This window comes from Octopus bimaculoides, chromosome 7 (assembly GCF_046866305.1).
Source record: "Octopus bimaculoides isolate indiv1 chromosome 7, ASM4686630v1, whole genome shotgun sequence".
NCBI lineage: Eukaryota > Metazoa > Mollusca > Cephalopoda > Octopoda > Octopodidae > Octopus > Octopus bimaculoides.
Window position 1 is genome coordinate 25,193,893 of NC_142934.1, and position 21,517 is coordinate 25,215,409.

The following is a 21,517-nucleotide window of genomic DNA, read 5'->3' on the forward strand; positions in this document are numbered from 1 at the left end:
GGAAATGACATGCTGTACTGCTTGGCATTCGTGCCAGAAGCTCCAATATGAACATTTCAGTGTTTGAGTGTCAATATGAGGACAACACAGAGGATTTGGAAAGAGTTGGCGATGATGAAGGTATGGAACGGTAATGATGAAGGTATGGCAGCTTGGAAAACTCACTCTGATCCTTCTGATAAGAAAGGAAATCCTGAATTTGTTGGTGAGATTCAGGCCATGATTGACAATGATTCCTCCAAGTCAATCAGATCCATCACCAGGGACATGGGAGTGTCTGAGTTTCTTATCAGGCAGACAGTGCTTGAAGACATTTGGTATTCCTCATACAAGATGAGAAAGAGTCAATTTTTATTCCAAGTCACTAAAGATAAGAGGAAAGACTGTGCTATGAAGATTTTGAACAAACTCAAGCATCCCTGCCAACCTAACATGTTTTGTTTTTCTCAGACGAGAAAAACTTCTGCTAGGATCAAATGGTGAACACATAGAACAATTGTTGGCTTGCTGTGTCCTCAAGACATGTACCAAGAGTGATAAAAATCAAGTCAACATCATGGTGTTTGGAGTGATCACTAGTAATAGCGATGTTATGCCTCCATTCATTTTCCCACATGGCCTCAGACTCAACACAGAGGCCTACATCAAGTGCCTGGAGGAGGTAGTGCTGCCCTGGATCAAGAGGGTGGCTGCTGGAAGACCCCATGTCTGGCAACAGGACTCTGCACCATGCTACACCAGCAAGAGAGCCCAGTCATGGCTGTCAGACAATTTCTGTGACCACATCACCTCTAACATCTGGCCACCTAACTCTCCAGACTGCAAACCCCTTGATTATTATGTGTGGGGTGCAGTTGAGTGAGAGACCAACAAAACTACTTGTAATACCAAAGAAGGTAAAGGTTATGGCAGCATTCACCAACTTAAACAAGAAGACTGTCTAGAGGAGTTGCAGGAGATTCCAAAGTCATCTGGAGGCTGTGGTTGAAGCCAATGGCTATTTTATTGAATAGATTTACTCTTTAGTATTTCAAGATATTTTTATGTAATTTTGGTAAATATAATTGTTAAAATGAGATGTCAGCGTTATTTTGGTTTTTGCGTAATTTAGATGACAGTTTATTCACCATACCCTGTATGTATGTATGTAGATGTATATATATATATATATATATATATATATATATATATATATATATATATACATATATATGTGACAGTGGATTTTCATCGATGAGTTCATGAACCTTGGTTCTTTTCCCTAAAACTATATATATATATGTAAATGATTTCACTTAGGCATTGCGTGACTAATAATCTGGTGTAGAACTCAATATATGTATGCTACAGAATGAAGTGTTAGGCAAGTATAGAATGTTAATAAGAAAATAAGATGACAAAGAAAAAAAAAAACAGTTATGTTATGAAATTCATTAGCTTACAGCTGTTTCTTCTATAAGATGCAGTGGACTCATAGATGAGTGCCTGAATAACATCCTATAGCTTCATCAACCTTAAATAAGAAGTAAAAATTCTTTGGGAAAAAGAATTACATTTGTGTAATATACTTGTCACTGCTAATGCCTTCCCTACACACACATACATCTATACTATATATAAAACAGAGATGTGTGTGTAATCGCTTTTCACGTGAAATCGACTTCACCAAATGCTTCCATACTTGTAATGCATGAATAATTTGACCTCGGATAAATCTTAGGCTCTTCATTTGATTTTTTTAATTAAAAATAAATAATATTGCTTTATATTTAAGATTCATTTCTTTAAAAAGGTTCCTCAATGTCAACTTCCGGTATTGACGTAACAACCGCAAAAAGCTTCACTCTCTATTTTGTGTGTTTGTGTGTATGAGAGAGAGATAGAGTAAATACTACATACACACCGCTCTCTCACTCTGTCTCACACACATACACACGCACACACATACCCCTTGACTCACTCACACTCTGTATCTTACAAACACACACATACATAAATGTATACAAACATATTTACAAAGACACACGTGTGTATGCGCGCACATGCGTGTTTGTAAGAGACAGAGTGTGAGTGAGTCAAGGGCTGTGTTGTCATATGCATACATCCAAAGATGTATGCATATTTATGAATGTACGTATACATGACAACAAACCTCTCTCTCTCACTCACACTCTGTCTCTTACAAACACACACATACATAAATGTATACAAACATATTTACAAAGACACACGTGTGTATGCGCGCGTGCGTGGGGGGGTTCCACAATCGCCATTTATTTCAATTACTCTTCTGAGGATATTCACGTAAATCATTTTTTTCATTTAATCCCCATTTTAATTTTCGTAAAAGTTTCCAAGTACCAATGAGGCTTTTTGGCACATCTTCAATTTTCCCCATTCATGAGAGGCGCCCAGCCATCATTCATCTGAGAGTCCATCTACAGAATGTCCTCAAATTTCTATGCAGCATATTTTGCTTTTTTTTCTTCAAGTATATAAGCAACAATTTCATTCCCGAGCAACGCCGGGTGCCTCTGCTAGTATATATATATATATATAAAGAGAAGCATTATATAAATATACACACACACACATGTACACATAATGCATACATTGTTAAATATACCTTGCATTTCCTCACTGTTGATGATATTTTCAAGGTCTTTTCATTCATGTTGTTGATGCTTCCCCTTTTATCTTGAGATCAATAATCAGTTACTAAATCATCAAAGATAGTCCTTGTCTCAGAAGTCATCATTGAACTCTTTCTCTTCTTCTGGCTCTTCAGCTTCTTTACATAAATGTGACCTGCAGCAATAGCTCCTTTTCCACATGCTTGTCTCCAGTTCTTATAGCCTTCAGCAACCTTTTCCCAGTTGTTAGGTTCGATATTAAAATAAAAGACTGATCTTGATGCACTCATTGAGCAGTGACCTTCAATAATTTCAGAGTAAAGGATCATTTGTTTGGGATACTTGTGTATGGCATCCTTTATACATGCCTGAACCATTGAAGTGAATGTTCTCCAGTGATGGTTAAGTTTCTCATTAATTTTGTTCTAGTCAGTATAGTGTTGTTTGTGACAGTCATCCCATTTGATGCTTGGGATCAGTCGTAACTTTGCTAGATGAAATCACTTATGTCATAGTGTTGAGTGTTTATACACTGTCCATGTCTCACAACAGAAACATCTGAAGAGCACAAAAGCCCAATAAATAATAACTTTTGCTTCATATCTCAAGTTATGACTGAGAGATACTTTGTGAGAAATGTCCAAAGGATTTGTAGGCTATTTGCTGTTGTTTGGTGATGTCAACTTCAAGGGGGTAGAAGTTGGACAAGATGCTGAGAGGTGAGTGATAAAACTAGTTTGCCAATTATAGTAATTTAAAGAGGTTTGTTTTTTTGCCTTTTTATAAATTCCACTCCATTGATATGTCATTCCTCTTGAGATATATCTTTCCAGAAGAAAGTATAACTGAGACAAATTTCTGCTATTTAAACTTTGTTTGCTAGTCTGGTTTCAGCAATTGCAGTGACATCAAGGGTGAACCTTGTCAGCTGTTGGGCAAACAGAGCAGTTCAGTGTTCCTGTCTGTTGATGATTCTCTTGTCTTGCAGAGTTTGAATGCTCCATGTTAAAGTGAGTAAAGGAACAGATCAATCTTTTGAATGGTTGTGATAACAAAATGGATAACCTACCAAATATGTTTATCCAGTTATAGGAGGTAGGCACAAGATGATTTTAGACCATCCTTTCTAGATCCATCTTTAGTGTGGAGTGGGAGCACCTTCTTTAAATATGTTTACTCCATCATGAAAGCAGCCGCCAAATTCAGGTGTTCTCCCCAATTCATCTTAAAGACAACCTTCACACCTTCCAATGCCAAAGTATCTAGTTGTAACTGAACATGATCACCATTAGACTTTGGCAGATGAATTGAAACCCAATGGTCATTTGCTAGCAAGTTTGATCAGAGCAGAGAAAGAGTTGTGAGTTTGATTTCCACAATGCCTGGACTTTAAGGCCTCTCTATCCACAGTACAACTGCACTGAGATGATAGAAGTCCTGTCCAATAACAGAGAGATGCCAGTGCTGCAGACTATCATGGTGGATTTGCCTTCATGCTTTCTTTTAGTGTCTGAATGGCAACGACAACTTGTGCTTCCATTTTAACAGTTCTTACTTTTAGAACTGTTGGGATTCCTCAAACATTCCTCAGGAGTGAACTCGAGACTGATGGCTTAGTCACCACTGACACTGTCCTGAAATGGACAGTGCAACATGTTATACCAGACACCCACAAATGTGTGTATATACACACACACACACACACACACACATGTATATCATACTGTTGTTATAATATGAATATATGTATACATAGAAAACATTCAAAATATATTTAATAAACCTATATTCAGTCTCATTAAGAATATATAGTATATGGAGAAATCACAAAATCTTTGACAGCTGAGAATAAGAATAATTTGATTAATTTCATCAGAGCTATGAACATAAAACAATTAAACAAATGTGTAAACATTAATGAAATGTGGTTACTTACTCTGAATTAGTAAAATGTGAGATGTAGTCATAAAATACACATTGCAAGAATGGCAAATCTTCAAATTGGACAGACGGATGAACATCAACTGCTGGAATCAATTGCATGCCTCGATCCATGCAGAACTTATCAATCTCCAACAGCTCACTGCAATAGGTAACAATTCATGTTATAAACATTGATATTATGTACAACATCTTACTGAAGGAAAGACTCAAAAGTATAAGCAAAACAGAAATTTACTACTACTACTACTACTATTGCTATCCCCACTGAGCTGGTAGAATCATTAGAGTGTCAAGAAAAATACCTTGCAGTATTTCTTTTGACTCTAATTTCTAAGTTCAAATCCTACCGAATCCAATGTTATCTTTTATCCTTCTGAATTGAGAAAATAAAGCACTAAGGTTAATGTTATCAACTAACCCCATTCCAAATTACTGATCTTGTACCTAATTTACAATTATGACCTTCACAGTGTTTGTATCTAGTCCATTCCCATAACTGTAGGAGTGGTCTGTACATTGAATTGGTTGCAGTCATATATTTAACCCATTAGCATTTAAACTGGCCACATCTAGTCCAAATATTCTGTTTTATGTTTAAATTGCCTTCTCGGACCTACACTACAATGTCATTCTAAAAATAAACAATAACATCATCAAACTGTTGATGCCATGGAATAATGCATAATTAATTCAAAATGAGCTGAATAAATTAGCATTATACTTGACAGAGTAATCAGAATACTAATAGGTTAAACCAGCTTTTTGTAAGTTTTAAATGTTCTCAGCTTTTACAATTTGTTTTTTTTCCTCTCAAATTGCAAAGCAAGAGTTATAAGCAATTACAGCATGAAAGAGCCATTTTAGCTGTCTAGAAGCACACTAAAAACTGCTGAATTCATTTTTAATTTATTTATTGTGAAGAGTCAAAATTACATTGCACATCTGCAGTAAAACTGTCAGTAACCAGGTCACAGTGCTGAAAACAAAAATTCTGGCACCCAACAAAATAAACAAAAATAGTGAATATGGTAGTTTTTGTATGTCCTTGTATGGTTGCAATGTAATTAGTGGAGGTGCAATGGCCCAGTGGTTAGGGCAGCGGACGCATGGTCATAGGATCGCGGTTTCGATTCCCAGACCAGGCGTTGTGAGTGTTTATTGAGCGAAAACACCTAAAGAAGCTCCACGAGGGTCTGGCAGGGGATGGTGGCGAACCTTGCTGTACTCTTTCACCACAACTTTCTCTCACTCTTACTTCCTATTTCTGTTGTACCTGTATTTCAAAGAGCCAGCCTTGTCACACTGTGTCACGCTGAATATCCCCGAGAACTACGTTAAGGGTACACGTGTCTGTGGAGTGCTCAGCCACTTGCACGTTAATTTCACGAGCAGGCTGTTCCGTTGATCAGATCAACTGGAACCCTCGACATCGTAAGCGACGGAGTGCCAACAACAACAATGTAATTAATTCATTTTCAACGCAGGGTCTCAAATCAAAGTCACAAGCCAAACGTGAACAACAAAGAGCAAGTTAATGGTGGTTTGTAGCATTCTTATGTTTCACTTTTCATACTGTATTTTCTGGCATACATGTTGACATAGTATAAGGTATAAGCATGTAGTGTAAACTTTCAAACATCATCACTATCTTTCTCATCCTGCTGCATTTCATATAGAAATTTTGGTCTTCCAATGCTGTGTTGACCAACCTTCTTTTTTGGCTGTAAATTTTGGTCTGCAAAATTTGACCTGTGTGCCAGAAAATATAGTAGTTGCAGAGAGTAAATCAGAAATCGAAGGCAGAGTTATTCTAAATCTGCTTCAGTAGATATATTTAACAAAGTATATACTCTTTTTACTCTTTTACTTGTTTCAGTCTTTTTGACTGTGGCCATGCTGGAGCACCACCTTTAGTCGAGCAAATCGACCCCAGGACTTATTCTTTGGAAGCCTAGTACTTATTCTATCAGGCTCTTTTGCCGAACTGCTAAGTTACGGGGACGTAAACACACCAGCATCAGTTGTCAAGCGACATTGGGGGGACAAACAGAGACACACAAACACATACATATATATACATATACATATATATGAGGGGCTTCTTTCAGTTTCCGTCTACCAAATCCACTTACAAGGCTTTGGTCGGCCCGAGGCTATAGTAGAAGACACTTGCCCAAGATGACATGCAGTGGGATTGAACCCGGAACCATGTGGTTGGTAAGCAAGCTACTTACCACACAGCTGTGGCTTTGTGGTTAGAGTATTCATGAGCTTAATTCCCTGCAGTACATTGTGTCCTTGAGCAAGACACTTTATTTCATGTTGCTCAAGCCTACTAAATTGGCAAAAATGAGTTGTACCTGCAATTCAAAGGGTCAGCTTGGCCACATTCTGTGCTATGCAGAATCATCCTGAGAACTACATTAAGGGTATGTGTGTCTGTGACATGCTCAGCTATTTGAATGTTAATTTTATGAGCAGGATGGTTTCTTGATTGGATCAACTGGAACACTCACCATTGTAACTGACAGATTGCCAGTTATCAAAAGAGAAAGCAGTACCCATAACGCTGTACAGGGTTTCTGAAGCTGCTAGGAGGGAAGGAAGAAGGTATCCATGAACAGGAGACCAGTCCTGAGTGCTTGCAGCAAAGTTGACTCTACTAAAAGCACCCAAGGTTATAAACTGGTTGTGCTAAACCAAGTGATTGATTAAATCTACCATGCAAGAGCACCATGGCAGGATTTGAACACTGACTGCAAAAGAAGCTTAACAAATAGAACAAGACATCTAGTCTGATATTCTTACATTTCTGCCACACAGCACTCAACTTGTACTTCTTTCTTATCAACTCTGAAGGAATGAAAGGCAAAGTTGATCTAGGTGGGATTTGAAACCACAATGCGAAAAGTCAGAATAAATATTGCGAAGTACTAAGAACTTGTTATCTTAAAAGGGATTCAAGATCGAACCTGTTCGTTCTAGTTGTTACATTCCAGGTCAGTCCTAATTAAGCAGACATGTGATCAAAGACATTTAAACTGGGGCCATTACTGTCTTTTGTTCAGTCAGTGGGCATTCAAATTTGCATTATTCGATGTTCCTCTCTTAAGATTACTATGGTGTAGTCATAACGAGGTTTGGCTGCTATTTCTAGCAAGTTTGGCAACCAAAAAGAGGCTCTCTCATTGGTTCATATTGTGTTTGGTAGAAGCATGTAAGATGGTGGGGGGATGTTGTAAAGGTTATTATATTATACTAGCTGGCCCCATGCCGTCAAAAATGATAGCTAATTGTATTATATATATCAGATGCAAAATTATCACAGATACAAACATTCACATACTTCCCTTGTACATGCACACACAAATACTCACACAGAGTTGAAATGCTGTTTGATGTTTCTGTTCAGTTTTGAATGTCCACCATCCTACTTCCATTGCATGCACATACACACACACAACTTCCTTTTACATACACACACACACATACTCACACAAAGTTGAAACGCTGTTTGATTTTTGTTTCACCGTAGAACTTCCATCATCCCACTACCAAATTTGCCATCACCCCTTCCTTTCTCATTCATATGTTGTGACGGAGAAATACACAAGAGTATTATTATAGTGGATACACACCTACAGCTGTAGCACAACTGCCATGTTGAACTGGTCTGATACCGGAATCGAGTGTACAAATGTATCTGAAGAGAAAATGAAATATGGAAGAGAAAGCAACAACAGTAGCACTACTACTACTACTACTACTACTTGTAGCTCACTTATTCTTTTAAGGGTAGAGAGGCCCCTTTGAGTCTTTTCAGGTAAATGGTATTTTGATAAAAATACTGATGGCCATGACACCTTACCACTTTCCTCAGTATGAGATTAATGAATAAAAGAATTATACAAACAACAGCCTAAATAACAATAAAACTTCAGGTGATGGACTCTCAACTGGCAAGTGTCCCGTGGGTGAACAGCACAGGCCCAGTTATCACTATAATCACTATACAGCTGCCAGAACAAGATTGTCTAAAGCAATAAATATAGCTGCCATCTATATACTCTTAAAAGTGAAGTTCAATCTTGCTTGCTTGCTTGCAATGTTACACAGCCAAACTGGTGCATAATGGGAAAATATTTTGAAAGTAAAATGCTCCTGAAATGTGAATATGAATGGAATAAAACAAGTTTCGCGTAAATCGGACCAGTATTTATTGAGATATTCGGGGTTTTGGGGTATAAATAATAATGGGAAAATATTCCGAAAATAACTTCATTCATTAGACATTATGATAGGCAAAATATTTTTAAGTGAAAATGACTTTAAAAATATGGTAAATATTTTGAAAAAGACCTGTTCATAACCTTAATGTGAAATAGTCTTTTTCCATTGGTTTCTTTCGAGTGCATTCAACATATCTCCCCCTCCAAAAATTTGGCTGCTATTTCTAGCACGCCCTGCTACTATGTAACAGCTATTTGTGATAAACGACCTGAAATACCTGCTACGTTGTAGCAGGGTGTGCAAGAAATAGCAGCCAAATCTTTCCTTTTCTGGGGAAAGGAGCTGGTTATGCGTGGTTTTTGATGTCATATTTGTTGAAAGCATGTGAAATAACATGGGGGAAAAAAAGAAACTCACAAAACAAAACTCTGTTGCTGGGAAACTCAGACTTTCCTGGTGACCCAACGGGTCACGAGTAGTCTAGTGGAATGTTATTTTGTGAGCAGACCCATTGATGGTGAAGGGAAGCTGATAGGAAAATATAGAAACTGAATGCATGGTGTCTGGATGGAGATGCAGGACTCAGATGTTATGGAACTGAGATGCCGCCAATGCCAACAACAACAAAATATAAACCTGTTCCTATAATCTTTAAGAAATATCAATCAATCAATTAAATGTGCAAATAGATGAAAAATTGAAGCAATGTCAGGAAATTTTGGCATGCAAGATAAACAGAAACAAGAAAAAGTTTATGAAAATGAATAATTCATGGTACCTGATTAAACTTCATGAAAGCAATATTGTCAAGCATGTTTTTCAGAGTTTCCTGTAACAGACAAAAGAACATATTGTACAAAGCTGTCTAATTTTTTTTTGGGGGGGGGGAGAGGGACTAAATAATTCAGCAGAATAAACAAATCATTTCTTTAAAACAAACCAAAATAATAAAAAAAAAAAAAAGAAAAAAGAAAAAAAGAACTATTTGCTTCTTTGGTATTTGACATTGACAGAATGGTGAACTTAATGCCATGCCATGATGCCCAAGATCTCTTGGTATTCTTGGTTCAAAACTTCCCAAGTCAACTTTACCTTTAATCATTTCAGAGTAGATAAATTAAAGTACCAGTCACGTATAGGAGTCAATTCAACTGTCTGTACTCGGGTGCTGTACTCTAGTTAGAAATGGTTGTGATAATATATTTTATTGTTATTTAACCCCAGGTCAACCCTAGGCAGTGTGTGTCTTTTTTAAAGACATTTGGCTGTCTTATTTTTACCATCTTAAGTGACTATGCAGAAGCTTCAATACCTGCCTGTGCTATTATTGTTGGTTTCTTTGTCTCTGCTGAGATGCACTAGCAGGATGATGCTCAGTGACATGTAATGACATCTGATAGTCTGGTTGGTCATGTAATATATTCAGTTACATAATTAAAGAGGGAGAGAGAGAGATGAATTGAAACTTACTATATTAGGTACACGTCCTTTAGATACATCAAGTAGAACTCCTCTGTAAGGCAGCGATGGTGAATCTGTAATCTAAGCAAAGAAAATGACAATATTCAGGGCAATAACATATACTGATTAGTTTGTTTTAGCCATAGAGGCTATGACCATGTTGGAATACTTCCCTTCATAATATGTGATATTGCTGTTTTTTTTTTTACGAGGAATAAATTAACTGCATCTGTGAATTAAGATTTTCTATATAAAATGAAAATAAACATTAATGGTAGCAAATCTGGGACTGGGTTTGTTTCACCATTCTGTCCTGGGTATGAATTTAAACTGCATTTGGTAGTCGGGCTTTAGTTTGGGAGTTGTAAGGTTTTGAGGAGTGTGACCACTTCTCAGCCACTATTGTTTCTAAGTCTGCTCTGACTTGGAGTAGTAGCATCTGTCTAGGTCTCAACTATAACTTAAATAGCATGTAACCACTTAAGCCAGGGTATGTTGAAATCATGGGATGCAGCATGGTGGAAGTGAATTATTTTGGCAGATGAACATACTAAATCAATGGCGAATATCACTGATGCTGAGTGGATGAACAGACAACAAACTGTTAACCATCAGGTTCAACTAGTTCAGTTGTTAGCAAACTGCTGCTATCGTCTGTAGTCATGGCATGAGCAGAAGTGTTATTTTAACTAGTGAAAGACCAATGTGACTAAAACACACACCAGACATTCATGCTTCATCTCTCAACTGGGATTTCTGGGATGGAAGTTGCTTGACTTGATTAACTGACTGTAATCAAAAACAAATGCCCTGTGTTTCAAATAATTATGACCTCTTCAGTGCAGAAGTTATAAGAAAATCTCTAAGTAAATGCATGAAAACACACTTGTTGGCAGGGGAACAGAGAAAAAAATGAATTACTTTTAGATGCTATCTGTATGAAATAACAATAGTTAAGTTAATGTTAATCTACTTAGTACATGGAGAATTATATCTATCTATGTACTGAAATTCGACACAGGATATTGCTGCTGTTGCTCTGGTTGTTGTTGTTTACCCCGCATCATCTATGATAAATCAGGCCAATGATCAAAGCCATTCTGACCCAAATCGTTTTGACTTTCTATAATTTTGAAACATATGATATGCCCTTCTTTCTTTTAAGTAGGATATAGCTTCAAGGAGCTGTGGGTAGTAGTTTCTAGCAGGCTGAGTAACTGCATAAATACCACCTTGCTTGTTAGAATACAAGAAATCAATAGTTAATAAACTACACATTTCAGAAGGGATAATTAAGTAACTGACCATCACTCTCTAGTTTCTATTTACCTGTATGTCATAATCATAACTATCATCATCATTAAATGTCCAGCTTCCATGCTGACATGGGTCGGACAATTAAATAGGATCTGATGAACCAGGGGGCTGTGTTAGTCTTCAATGCTTGCTTTTACATAGTTCCTATTACTGGATGCCCATCCTAATGCCAAACACTTTACAGTGTATACTGGGTCCCTTTTTCATGGAATTGGCATTATTGGGGTCACCAAGTAACTCACAAGACAAGCCCACTTGACTGAGTGGGGTGGGGGCAGTAAGTATATACCAGAGACAATAGAAATCAGCAAATGGGGCACATGCAAGTAGGGGACTCACACAGATACGAGCAATTAACTAAAACGATAAAGAAACAATTAATTCATAGTAAACAACTATGTTCATTGGCAAATTGGTGACATAAACTTGGTTCCTTGAAAACAAAACAACAATATTTTAGCACTCACAGATCGTGCCAAAATTTTACTGTGAAAAGAACAAAAAGCAAAAACTTACTTCTAATAATGGGATACTGATGCCTGATTCTGTTTTGTATAAATTGAACAACTGGCTTAATGTAATAATTGCATAAGAAAGACTTTGGATATCATGAGCCAGGATTTTGACCTACAAAAGAAAAGAGAAAGCTGAATATGTCATCATCATTTAACATCCGTTGTCCATGCTAGCATGGGTTGGGTGGTTTGAGTGGGCTGGCATGGTGGAAGGCATGTAAAAGTAAGCACCAAGCTCCAGTCTGATTCGGCATGGTTTTCTACAGTTGGATGCCCTTCCTAATGCCAACCACTCTGAGAGTGTAATGGGTGCTTTTATGTGCCACCGGCACAGGTGCCATTTGCGTGACACTGGTATCTGTCATGACTGTGATTTTGCTTGGCTTGATGGGTCTTCTTCTCAAGCACAACATAATGCCAAACGCCTTGGTCGTTACCACTTTGATAATTATTAAAATTGAAATAATAATAATGGTTTCAAATTTTGACACAAGGCCAGCAATTTCTGGGGGCAGGGGTTAGTTGATTAGATCAACTCCATGTCTCAACTGGTAATTATTTAATTCCTAGAGAAAGGATAAAGGCAAAGTTGACCTTGGAGGAATTTGAACTCAGAACATAAAGATGGACGAAATACCACTAAGCATTTTGCCTGCTGTGTTAACAAGTCTGCCAGTTTGCTGCCTCAATAATAATAATAATCCTTTCTACTATAGGCCCCAAACTTGAAATTTTGGGGGAGGGGGATAAGACAATTATATCAACCCTAGTGCGTAACTGGTACTTATTTCATTGACCCCGAAAGGATGAAAGGCAAAGGTGACCTTGGCAGAATTTGAACTCAGAATGTAGCATGAGATGAAATACCGCTAAGCATTTCTCCCAGCGTGCTCACGATTCTGTCAGCTTGCTGCCTTTATAATAATAATAATAATAATAATAATAACAACAACCAACAATAATAATAATAATCCTTTCTACTTGAGGCACAAGGCCTCAAATTTGTGGGGTGGGGACTAGTTGATTATATCGACCCCAGTGTTTCACTGGTATTTAATTTATTGACTCTGAAAGGATGAAAGGCAAAGTTAACCTTGGCGGAATTTGAACTTAGAAATACCACTAGGCATTTCTCCCAGTGTGCTAATGATTCTGCCAGCTCGCTGCTTTTAATATAATAATAATAATAATAATGATAATAATAATAAACATGGATGTACACTAAGAAGCTCTCTCTCTCTCTCTACAAAACAAACTCAATCCAAAAACATCAGTGCGATGGAAGGAAAACTTCACAAAACAACTGTGGGAAAAGTTCTGTTAAAGCAGAGAAACTAAAAAACTGGGAAGATTTTTGTCATTTAAAGGGTAGTTTCTTTCTTAATTGCAAGATATCTCTGTGACACATTTGACGAAACAATAGACCATCTCATCTCGGGATGTCCTATCCTGACACCAAATAAATATAAAAATCACCATGATAGGGTAAAACAGTATTTGCATTGGAAAATACGTAAACACTACAAAATCAGTACTTCTGCTTACTGGTACAAACACCATCCTCAGCCAGCCATTGAAGGTAAAAATTTCACTATCCTAAGCTACAGAAGCTTAAAGAACCATTGAACAGTCAGAAATTTGACAAGAAAGTGGAGGTGGAAGCTTATAAAAGACATCAGCAGGTTCCCATGTCACAGCTTTCTGCAAACCAGAGAGCAGATGTGTAGCTGGGGCAAGTTTTCAACCAGAAATAAGTTGATATGATAATAGAATAGTATTGTAGATAGGGTTATTAAAACTAACAGATAGATCTGGAAAGACTGGAAGCAGACAACTATACAAAGTAGCTAAAAGAAGCTACACCTGATGTGTAGCTTCTCGAGAATAAAAGCAGAAAAAAGAGGTTTGCGCATGTTACATGACATGAGAATTGGAGATGTAAAATGTTCTGGATTGTAAGGCAGTGAACTAGAGAAAATTGAGATGTCATGGGGAGTAGTGTGTATGGAATGATAAGGGCATACTAGCTCTCAATGATATTGAAAAGAAAGAAGTATGAGAGGTTGCTGTATGAGGAGAATGCATGAGAGAAAGCAGATCTTCTTAACAGAGATCCATCTGAGGGACCAACCACTGAAGCTGACAAGTCAAAAGCACAATCAAGAAAATCAAGGCTAGAAAGACAGCCTTGTTACTGTCTGTCATACTGATTCTTATTTCTTTATTACCCACAAGAGGCTAAACATAGAGGGGACAAACAAGGATAGACAAAGGGATTAAGTCGATGACAACAACCCCAGTGCATAAGTGGAATTTAATTTATCAACCCCGAAAGGATGAAAGGCGGAATTTGAACTCAGAACGTAGCGGCAGACGAAATATCGCAAAGCATTTCGCCCAGCGTGCTAACGTTTCTGCCAGCTCACCGCCTTGTCTGTCATACTGATTCTGCCCAAGAATTACATTAAGGATTCATGTGTTAGTGGAATGTTCAGGCACCTACATGCTAATTCAACAAACAGGTAATTTTGTTGATCAAACCATCGAATACTCATTGTTGAAACTGATGAAAATTACTGCTTCAACTCAGAAATAAAAGTAAAAGAACCCTACAAACTATGGAATCAATTTAGCAAGAAGCTGTTTACCTGAAAAGTCTGGATGATGATTTTGTAGCTGGCTTTCTCCACACACAGTCGGCTGCTAACATGACATAGGATACAGGTGGTGTTGTACTCATATGCTGGTGACTGTAAATTAATGATTGTTTCGATGCCCATGGATGTGAACATGAACTTTCGACAGTTCCACACTTGAGCCACAGAATGTATGCCTGTTTTTAAAAAAAAAAAAATTAGTGAATAACAAAAGACAAAAAAAGGTGGGGTGGGGTGAGACAATTCATTTTGAGTATTCCTCCATCACCATGGTTTATTTGGAGAGGGAAAGAGAGACGGAAGCTATGTTCCTCACAGGTCATGTGACACTGGTGACACTGATATAATTGCTGTTTAGTTTGAACATCGTTTTAAGTCACTATCTTCTGGGAGAAAGTTCCAGAGGATTAAAGCTGAATTGAGAGAGGGGACATTGGGTTAGTGTAGAGCTTGGAGAAGGAGAGTGAAACAGTAAGGGTGATGTGAGGCAGAGAGGTAGGTATGTCAGGTGACCCTGGGTGGAGTATGAGCTGTAGTGAATAGAAAAAGTAGAGTATTTGATCGGTAATTTGTTTTATTGACTCTGGAAAGGTAAAAATTGAATTTCATGGAACTTGAACTTAGAAACTAATTTAAATAATGCAAGTAAGGACATGTACATGTTTGAAAAGTTGATGAAAATGATAACAGTGGCAACAATCAAGATGATAACAACAACAACAAGGATGACGATGATGACTACATCAAGTGATATATACAATGACAATACTAAAACAACAATGATAATAATAATATTAATGATGATGATGATGATAATGCTAAGAGTGGTAAATGTGAGGGAAGAGCAAACAACTTACTAATATCTGACATAGTTGACAGATATATGTGGAGGACATCATCTGGGATAAAATGGTTCCCTTCTTTCTGGACAATAGACTGTGGTCGAGGCCACAATAGGGACAGTTGTTCCTCTGTCACCACAGTCTTTGGAAACATCGGTAGACATTCTAATTCTTTCTGTAGGAAGTAAAGCATAGGAAGATATAATCAAAGTTTATTGAGAATTTTCCTTCTACAAAAAATTTCTTTCAAAACCTGTTTTCAGCAATGGAAAATTGTGATTTTTCCCATCCAAAACAGCTTTTCAAAATTTGAATCCCTCTTTCACTCACCACTAATTCTTTTTTTTTTTTTTTTCAATTTTTCTCAAAACATTTATTTTGAATTCCAATGTTTAAAAAATACAAAGATCATAATTCTGAAAAAAATTTTTCCCCCCAAAATTCATATTTTAAAAAAGCACTCTTCCCCACATTTCTGGAACCTTAACCTTATCTGCTAACCCTAACCAACAACAACCTTCCCCAGAAGTTTTCCAACTCATCTATTCATATGTGTTCTTTGTGGATAGCTGTTGAACCAGCAAGTGACATGAACAAGATCTTAGAACTATTTACCAAATAGATAGCATTATCTGTACTTCATGTTCCATACCTACATTCTCTCCAAGTTTTAACAGGAAATTCAGAATTATTTCAAACTGTGAAGTTTGCCCTTTTGAAGGTTCTTTTGGTGATGTTTGATGTTGATGACACAGCTTTCTTTGACTAAATTTTCCACTTTTGTGCTTTGGAACAGGATTAGTAGTTTGTCTAAATGGTATTAATCCTTTAGTATTCAAATGACTCTATGATCAGTAATGCTTATTTATTCACACTGTTTCGAATTAATTATGTATTATGTTGTACCTCAAAAATTTCGATGACATGATTGTTTATTTTTAGAATGACTTTGTAAGGTAGGTATGAGAGGCCGAATCTGGTCAGTTTTTACATAAAACAGGTAGAATATATGGTATAGATATGGCCAGTTTAAATGTTAAATGGTTAAACCTATTTTGCACTTCAGAATCATGAGTGTGGACAAACAGAATAGTATCTTTCTTGACTATTTTTCGTCTTGGTGTCCTGAGTTGAGATATGTTCAATTCCTTTGCCCTTTTAATATGTTGGTATTGGAACTTTCTCAGGATACTTTAATAAATGAGTCAACAAAACTAAGTGAGGCTGGTCTAAAGTGTTAATGGATAAAATATAGGGATATGCAAGATCAACTTTTGAGAGCATAGTTTATTATGAAGTGAAAATACAGACTAACAAAGATATTGAGCTAGTAGCACAATTGGATAGTGTACTGTACTTATAGACAGTACCTTCACTGTAAAAGTCATGGATGAGAAAGGCAGAGGTTGTGAGTTTGTACCTCACTTAGAGCACTGATATTTAGTCCAACTTATGCCAGCATGGAAAATGGATGTTAAAGGATGATAGGATGATGATATCACATGGATTTATGAGTTCAAATCAACAGCTCTGGTTTTGCTTTCAATCCAGCCAGGACACTTCACACTGTACATGTCAGTCTGTGTAGGAAGCCATGTAGAACAGACAAGAGCTTGTTAAAAAAAAGTCATCTGAAGTAATTGTAGCTCATCTACTTAATACTATAATAGCTGAAGTTAAGCAAAGAAACTGAATCTTTGAGGAAACTTCTCTGAATAATGTATTAGAACAAGAGTCAAAAAAAAAAAAAAGGTGCAGATGTAATATAAATGGATTGTAGGTCTATGTTTAATGTAGATGATCTGTAATGTTTTTAGGTGATACACTTAATTCTCTATTGTCATCAGTTTTAACCCTTTTATAATCATAATTCTAACAAAATACACAGTGTATATGTTTTAATAAATTCTACATTATTTTGTTTTATTTTTAGAAAAATTGAAAAGAAAATGTTTGGCGTTTGACCAGAATATCAAAGAGAACTTACAATTTGGTTGGATAGTTCTTGTATTTTACTTCCTGAAGATGTAGGAGGTATACTGACAACAGGATATTCTAATAAGGGAGATTCAGTTACTGTATCAATTATTTCTGTTGCATTTGTCACACTATTTTGAATGACTGATTCTGATAAGGCAAAGTCTTCAGCTGAACAAGAAAAAAATCAGAAAAAGAAAAAAAAAAAGAGATATATAAAAAGCAGTTATAGTGAATTTAACTTAAACATCATGGCAAGACAATTACATTGCAGCTAGAAAACCCTCAGAGTAAAGCTATGTCACTATGTTTTTAAGAAAAACAAAACATCTTATGATCTGAACAAGTGAAGTCATTAGGGACTCACTATTCAGGTTAAATTCTAAAGTTTATTTTTCATTATTCTACATCAACAAAGCTGAAAAATAAATATCATTCTTAAAGTGGTGAAAGAAGACTGGACTGCCAACTTTAAAATTTTATTGACATTTTTCTGTCATCAATATATTACCTGATACTCTCTTAAGATGATTACACACACACACACACACATTCAAATATAGGCATGTGGTTTAGTAGCTAAAGTATTCGGCTCATGATCATAAGGTTGTGAGTTCAATACTTGGTGGCATGTTGTTTCCTTGAGCAAGACATCTTATTTCACTTTGCTCCAATTCACTCAGCTGGCAAAAGTGGGTTGTGTCTGTAATTCAAAGGGCCAGCCTTGACACATTCTGTGTAATGCTGAATCTCCCCGGGAACTACGTTAAGAGTATGCATGTCTGTGGAGTGCTCAGCCACTTGCACATTAATTTCACGAGCAGGCTGTTCCGTTGATTGGCACAACTGAAACTTCTAAAGTCAAATTCACTGCAGTTACTGAGGAGAAAACATTCTCTGTTATGGTAAAAGGTGTAATAACACCATATCTGTCAGTGTTGGTTCCAGCTGGATTCTCAGACACAACATTTCTAGCCCTTTAGTTGTTATCAATGGGAAATATGAAAGAGAGCTAAGTGTGGGCAGATTTAAAGCCATACAATTAACATATTTTAACAAACCTAAAGTTTGTTTATGCCCAAACACTGCGATACTGCTGAATTTCTCCTGATCTGACAGTCTAACAGTACAACTCAGTCAATGTTATTGACAGTGATTTTGTTAAAGCTATGGCTTTAAGTCTGTCCAGAGTTGCCTCTCTTAGTTATTTCCCTTTGATAATAGTTAAAGAGAAGCCAGCACTGGACAGACATGGTGTTTTCACACCCTTTACTATAAGAGAAAATATTTTCACCATGGTAACTGCGATGAATTTGCCTTTAAAAATTTGGATTATGTTACAAACATATTTTAACTAACCGAAAGTTTGTTTATGCCTAAACACTGCTTGGCACTGATACTCTTGAATATATATAATCATCATCATCGTTTACTCATAAGGTATCAAGGCTAGAATAAAAAGTACTTGCTCAAGGTGCTGCACAGTGCAACTGAACCTGAAACCATGTGGTTAAAATGCATACTTTTTAACCACACAGACATGCCTGAATCCATGAAGATTTTTATCAGAAAAGTATATTATGTTTGGTTTAGGAAATTTAACTTTATGAAAGGGAAAGATGCTACAATAATAATTTTAATATTTCAATTCTTTGAGATATGCAGTTTATCTCAAAGGCTTCTCAAGAGTAAAAATGTTTTGAACCACTGGGCTAAGCCATTTCTCTGCCAAAAACATACCTACCCCACCATACCAATGCTGTTACCTATCTGCATGTATAAATCAAAAACGTAAAATTAAAACAGAACACCAAGGATTCCGCGGGCGGTACACATGTTTCAAGCTTTATACACAAACAGTCGTTGCATCATTATATGATTGTGATATAATCTTGGGAAAGAATATATTTGCGGCTGAAGATAGCTTTATACCATCCTGTCTATCAATTATATACTCATATAATGATGTAACGACTGTTTGTGTATAAAGCTTGAAACACGTGTACTGCGGAATCCTTTGTGTTCTGTTTTAATTTTACATTTATTCTTTCACCTCGACCACTATCTGGCATATACAGGTGCTTACAATTATCAAGTATTACCTCTAAAATTTGCTTTATCTACATGTATATGTATCTGCCAGTGAAGAGTCTGCATGAAGGTCCTCTCCATCTTAACCTTGAGTAGATAGGCAGGCAAATAGGCAGACATGCAAGTGAAAGTGAGCAGGATAGTCAATGAAATAGAATGACAGAAAAAAAAAGATAGGTAAACAGATAACTATTAGATAGATATTAGACAGATAAGTATCAGATAGAAACTGTTAGTTACACAGACAAATAAATAGACTTAAATAGGCAGACATGTGGAGGAAGAGAGAGAAAGAGAAATAGAGAGAAAAGGGAGAGAGACAGACAAATAGCCAGAGAGAGGGGGGGAGAGAGAGACAGATAAATAACCTGACACAGAGATAGAAAGAGAGAAAAAAAATCACCAAATCTGGACTTACTAAGAATGTCTTGGAATAGCTTTTTACTAAGTTTAGTTGGAGGGTTCTGCAAGAGGCTGAGTAGAATTGCATTACGATCTGCAAGATCAAGAGCGGATTTGCCTATATTGTCTCTGTAAGGAATAAAAAGGGCAGGAAAGTACATAGATAAATAAAAACTGTTGTAATTAATAGATTATGTGGTTGTGTGGGTGTACATATGGCTGGGTGCAAGTGTAGGTATGTGAATGGCTAGATGTATATATCTGTATGGTTGGATGTAAGTGCATGGCTGGGTGCAAATGTGCAGTAGAATGCATGTGTATGAGTGGTTGGATGCATGTGTGCGTGCATGTGTGGTTGGATGTATGTGTATGGTTGAGTGAATGAATATGTATGTGTAGCTAGGAGTAAGTGTGTGGTTACGTGCATATGGGTTTTGTGTGGCTCAATTTATGTAGAAATATGTAGTTGTTGTTGAACAGCAAGTCAGCTCTGATGGAGTGGACCTATGATCGAAAACACTCCAGTCATGGCCATCCCACTCTTTCAGACATTAGTGTATCTAAGACTATATTATTCAATGTATCCTTTTAAGATACAGAAATGTTATTTGAGAAAGATTTTTGGCAACTATTTTCAATGATGTGAGTGAGCGTGTTGAATCTCCCTCCCTATATATATGTGGTTATTGTTGTTTAGCACCAGGACAGCCTTGTTTAAGTAAGCTTTGGACATATCATCTAAGATGCACACAAACACATATATATCTATCAAAACCACTCACAAGATTTTGGTCAGCCTGCATCTATAGTGGAACACATTTGCCCAAGGTGCTATGCAGTGGGACTGAACTTGGAATAATGTGGCTGGGAAACAAACTTCTCAAAACACAGCCATGCTTGCACCTCTGTTTCATAAAATTTAAGAAGACTGCAAACTTTTATGAACTTGTCCAAAACCACACAGAAGAAAGAGACCACTATACCGAAGGTAACTGGGCAGAAAAAATTTACAATCAATAAATGTCTTAGAACAACCAGTCACTCATCTGGGAAGGCCTTGAAATCAATGTTACCAACTAGGGAGTATGTGTGACCCAGTAATAATAAAAAAAACTCAAAGGAGGTCTGCAACGAAATAATTTTACTCAACACTTTGCAAGTGAATCAGTGGAGGCCAAGATGCGTCTTATTTACTTGACAATTTATGCACCACATTGCAGAAATCACAATGTAAGTATATCTGAAAGGATAGTCTTACACTGTTGTACCGTTGAATTACAAATAATGCTCATCTGTTATGTTTGGGTGACCCTATAACTTCCAATAGTACAACTGTATTCGTCTTTGCTTAGGAAAAATGACTAAATTGTGGGTGTGAAGTCCCCATGAAGGGGTCTTTGTAACTTCTAAGAAGAAATTTTAGAAATATTACTTTATTTGTGTGTAAT

The 21,517-nt window shown here is 36.7% G+C and overlaps 1 protein-coding gene across 2 annotated transcripts in view; it reads right to left on the reverse strand.

Moving 5' to 3' along the window:
• Positions 1-21,517, reverse strand: part of LOC106872824 (uncharacterized) — a 64,519-nt gene that overhangs the window by 17,950 nt on the left and 25,052 nt on the right. For both annotated transcript variants that reach the window (XM_089355020.1, XM_089355019.1), the window contains 9 exons: positions 20,086-20,198; positions 17,587-17,747; positions 15,615-15,774; positions 14,749-14,933; positions 12,102-12,212; positions 10,278-10,349; positions 9,586-9,636; positions 8,216-8,280; positions 4,570-4,716 (listed from right to left, as the gene is read on the reverse strand). In XM_089355020.1, coding sequence (XP_089211146.1) covers positions 4,570-4,716; positions 8,216-8,280; positions 9,586-9,636; positions 10,278-10,349; positions 12,102-12,212; positions 14,749-14,933; positions 15,615-15,774; positions 17,587-17,747; positions 20,086-20,198 — 1,065 coding nt within the window. The remainder of the gene's footprint in view (positions 1-4,569; positions 4,717-8,215; positions 8,281-9,585; positions 9,637-10,277; positions 10,350-12,101; positions 12,213-14,748; positions 14,934-15,614; positions 15,775-17,586; positions 17,748-20,085; positions 20,199-21,517) is intronic.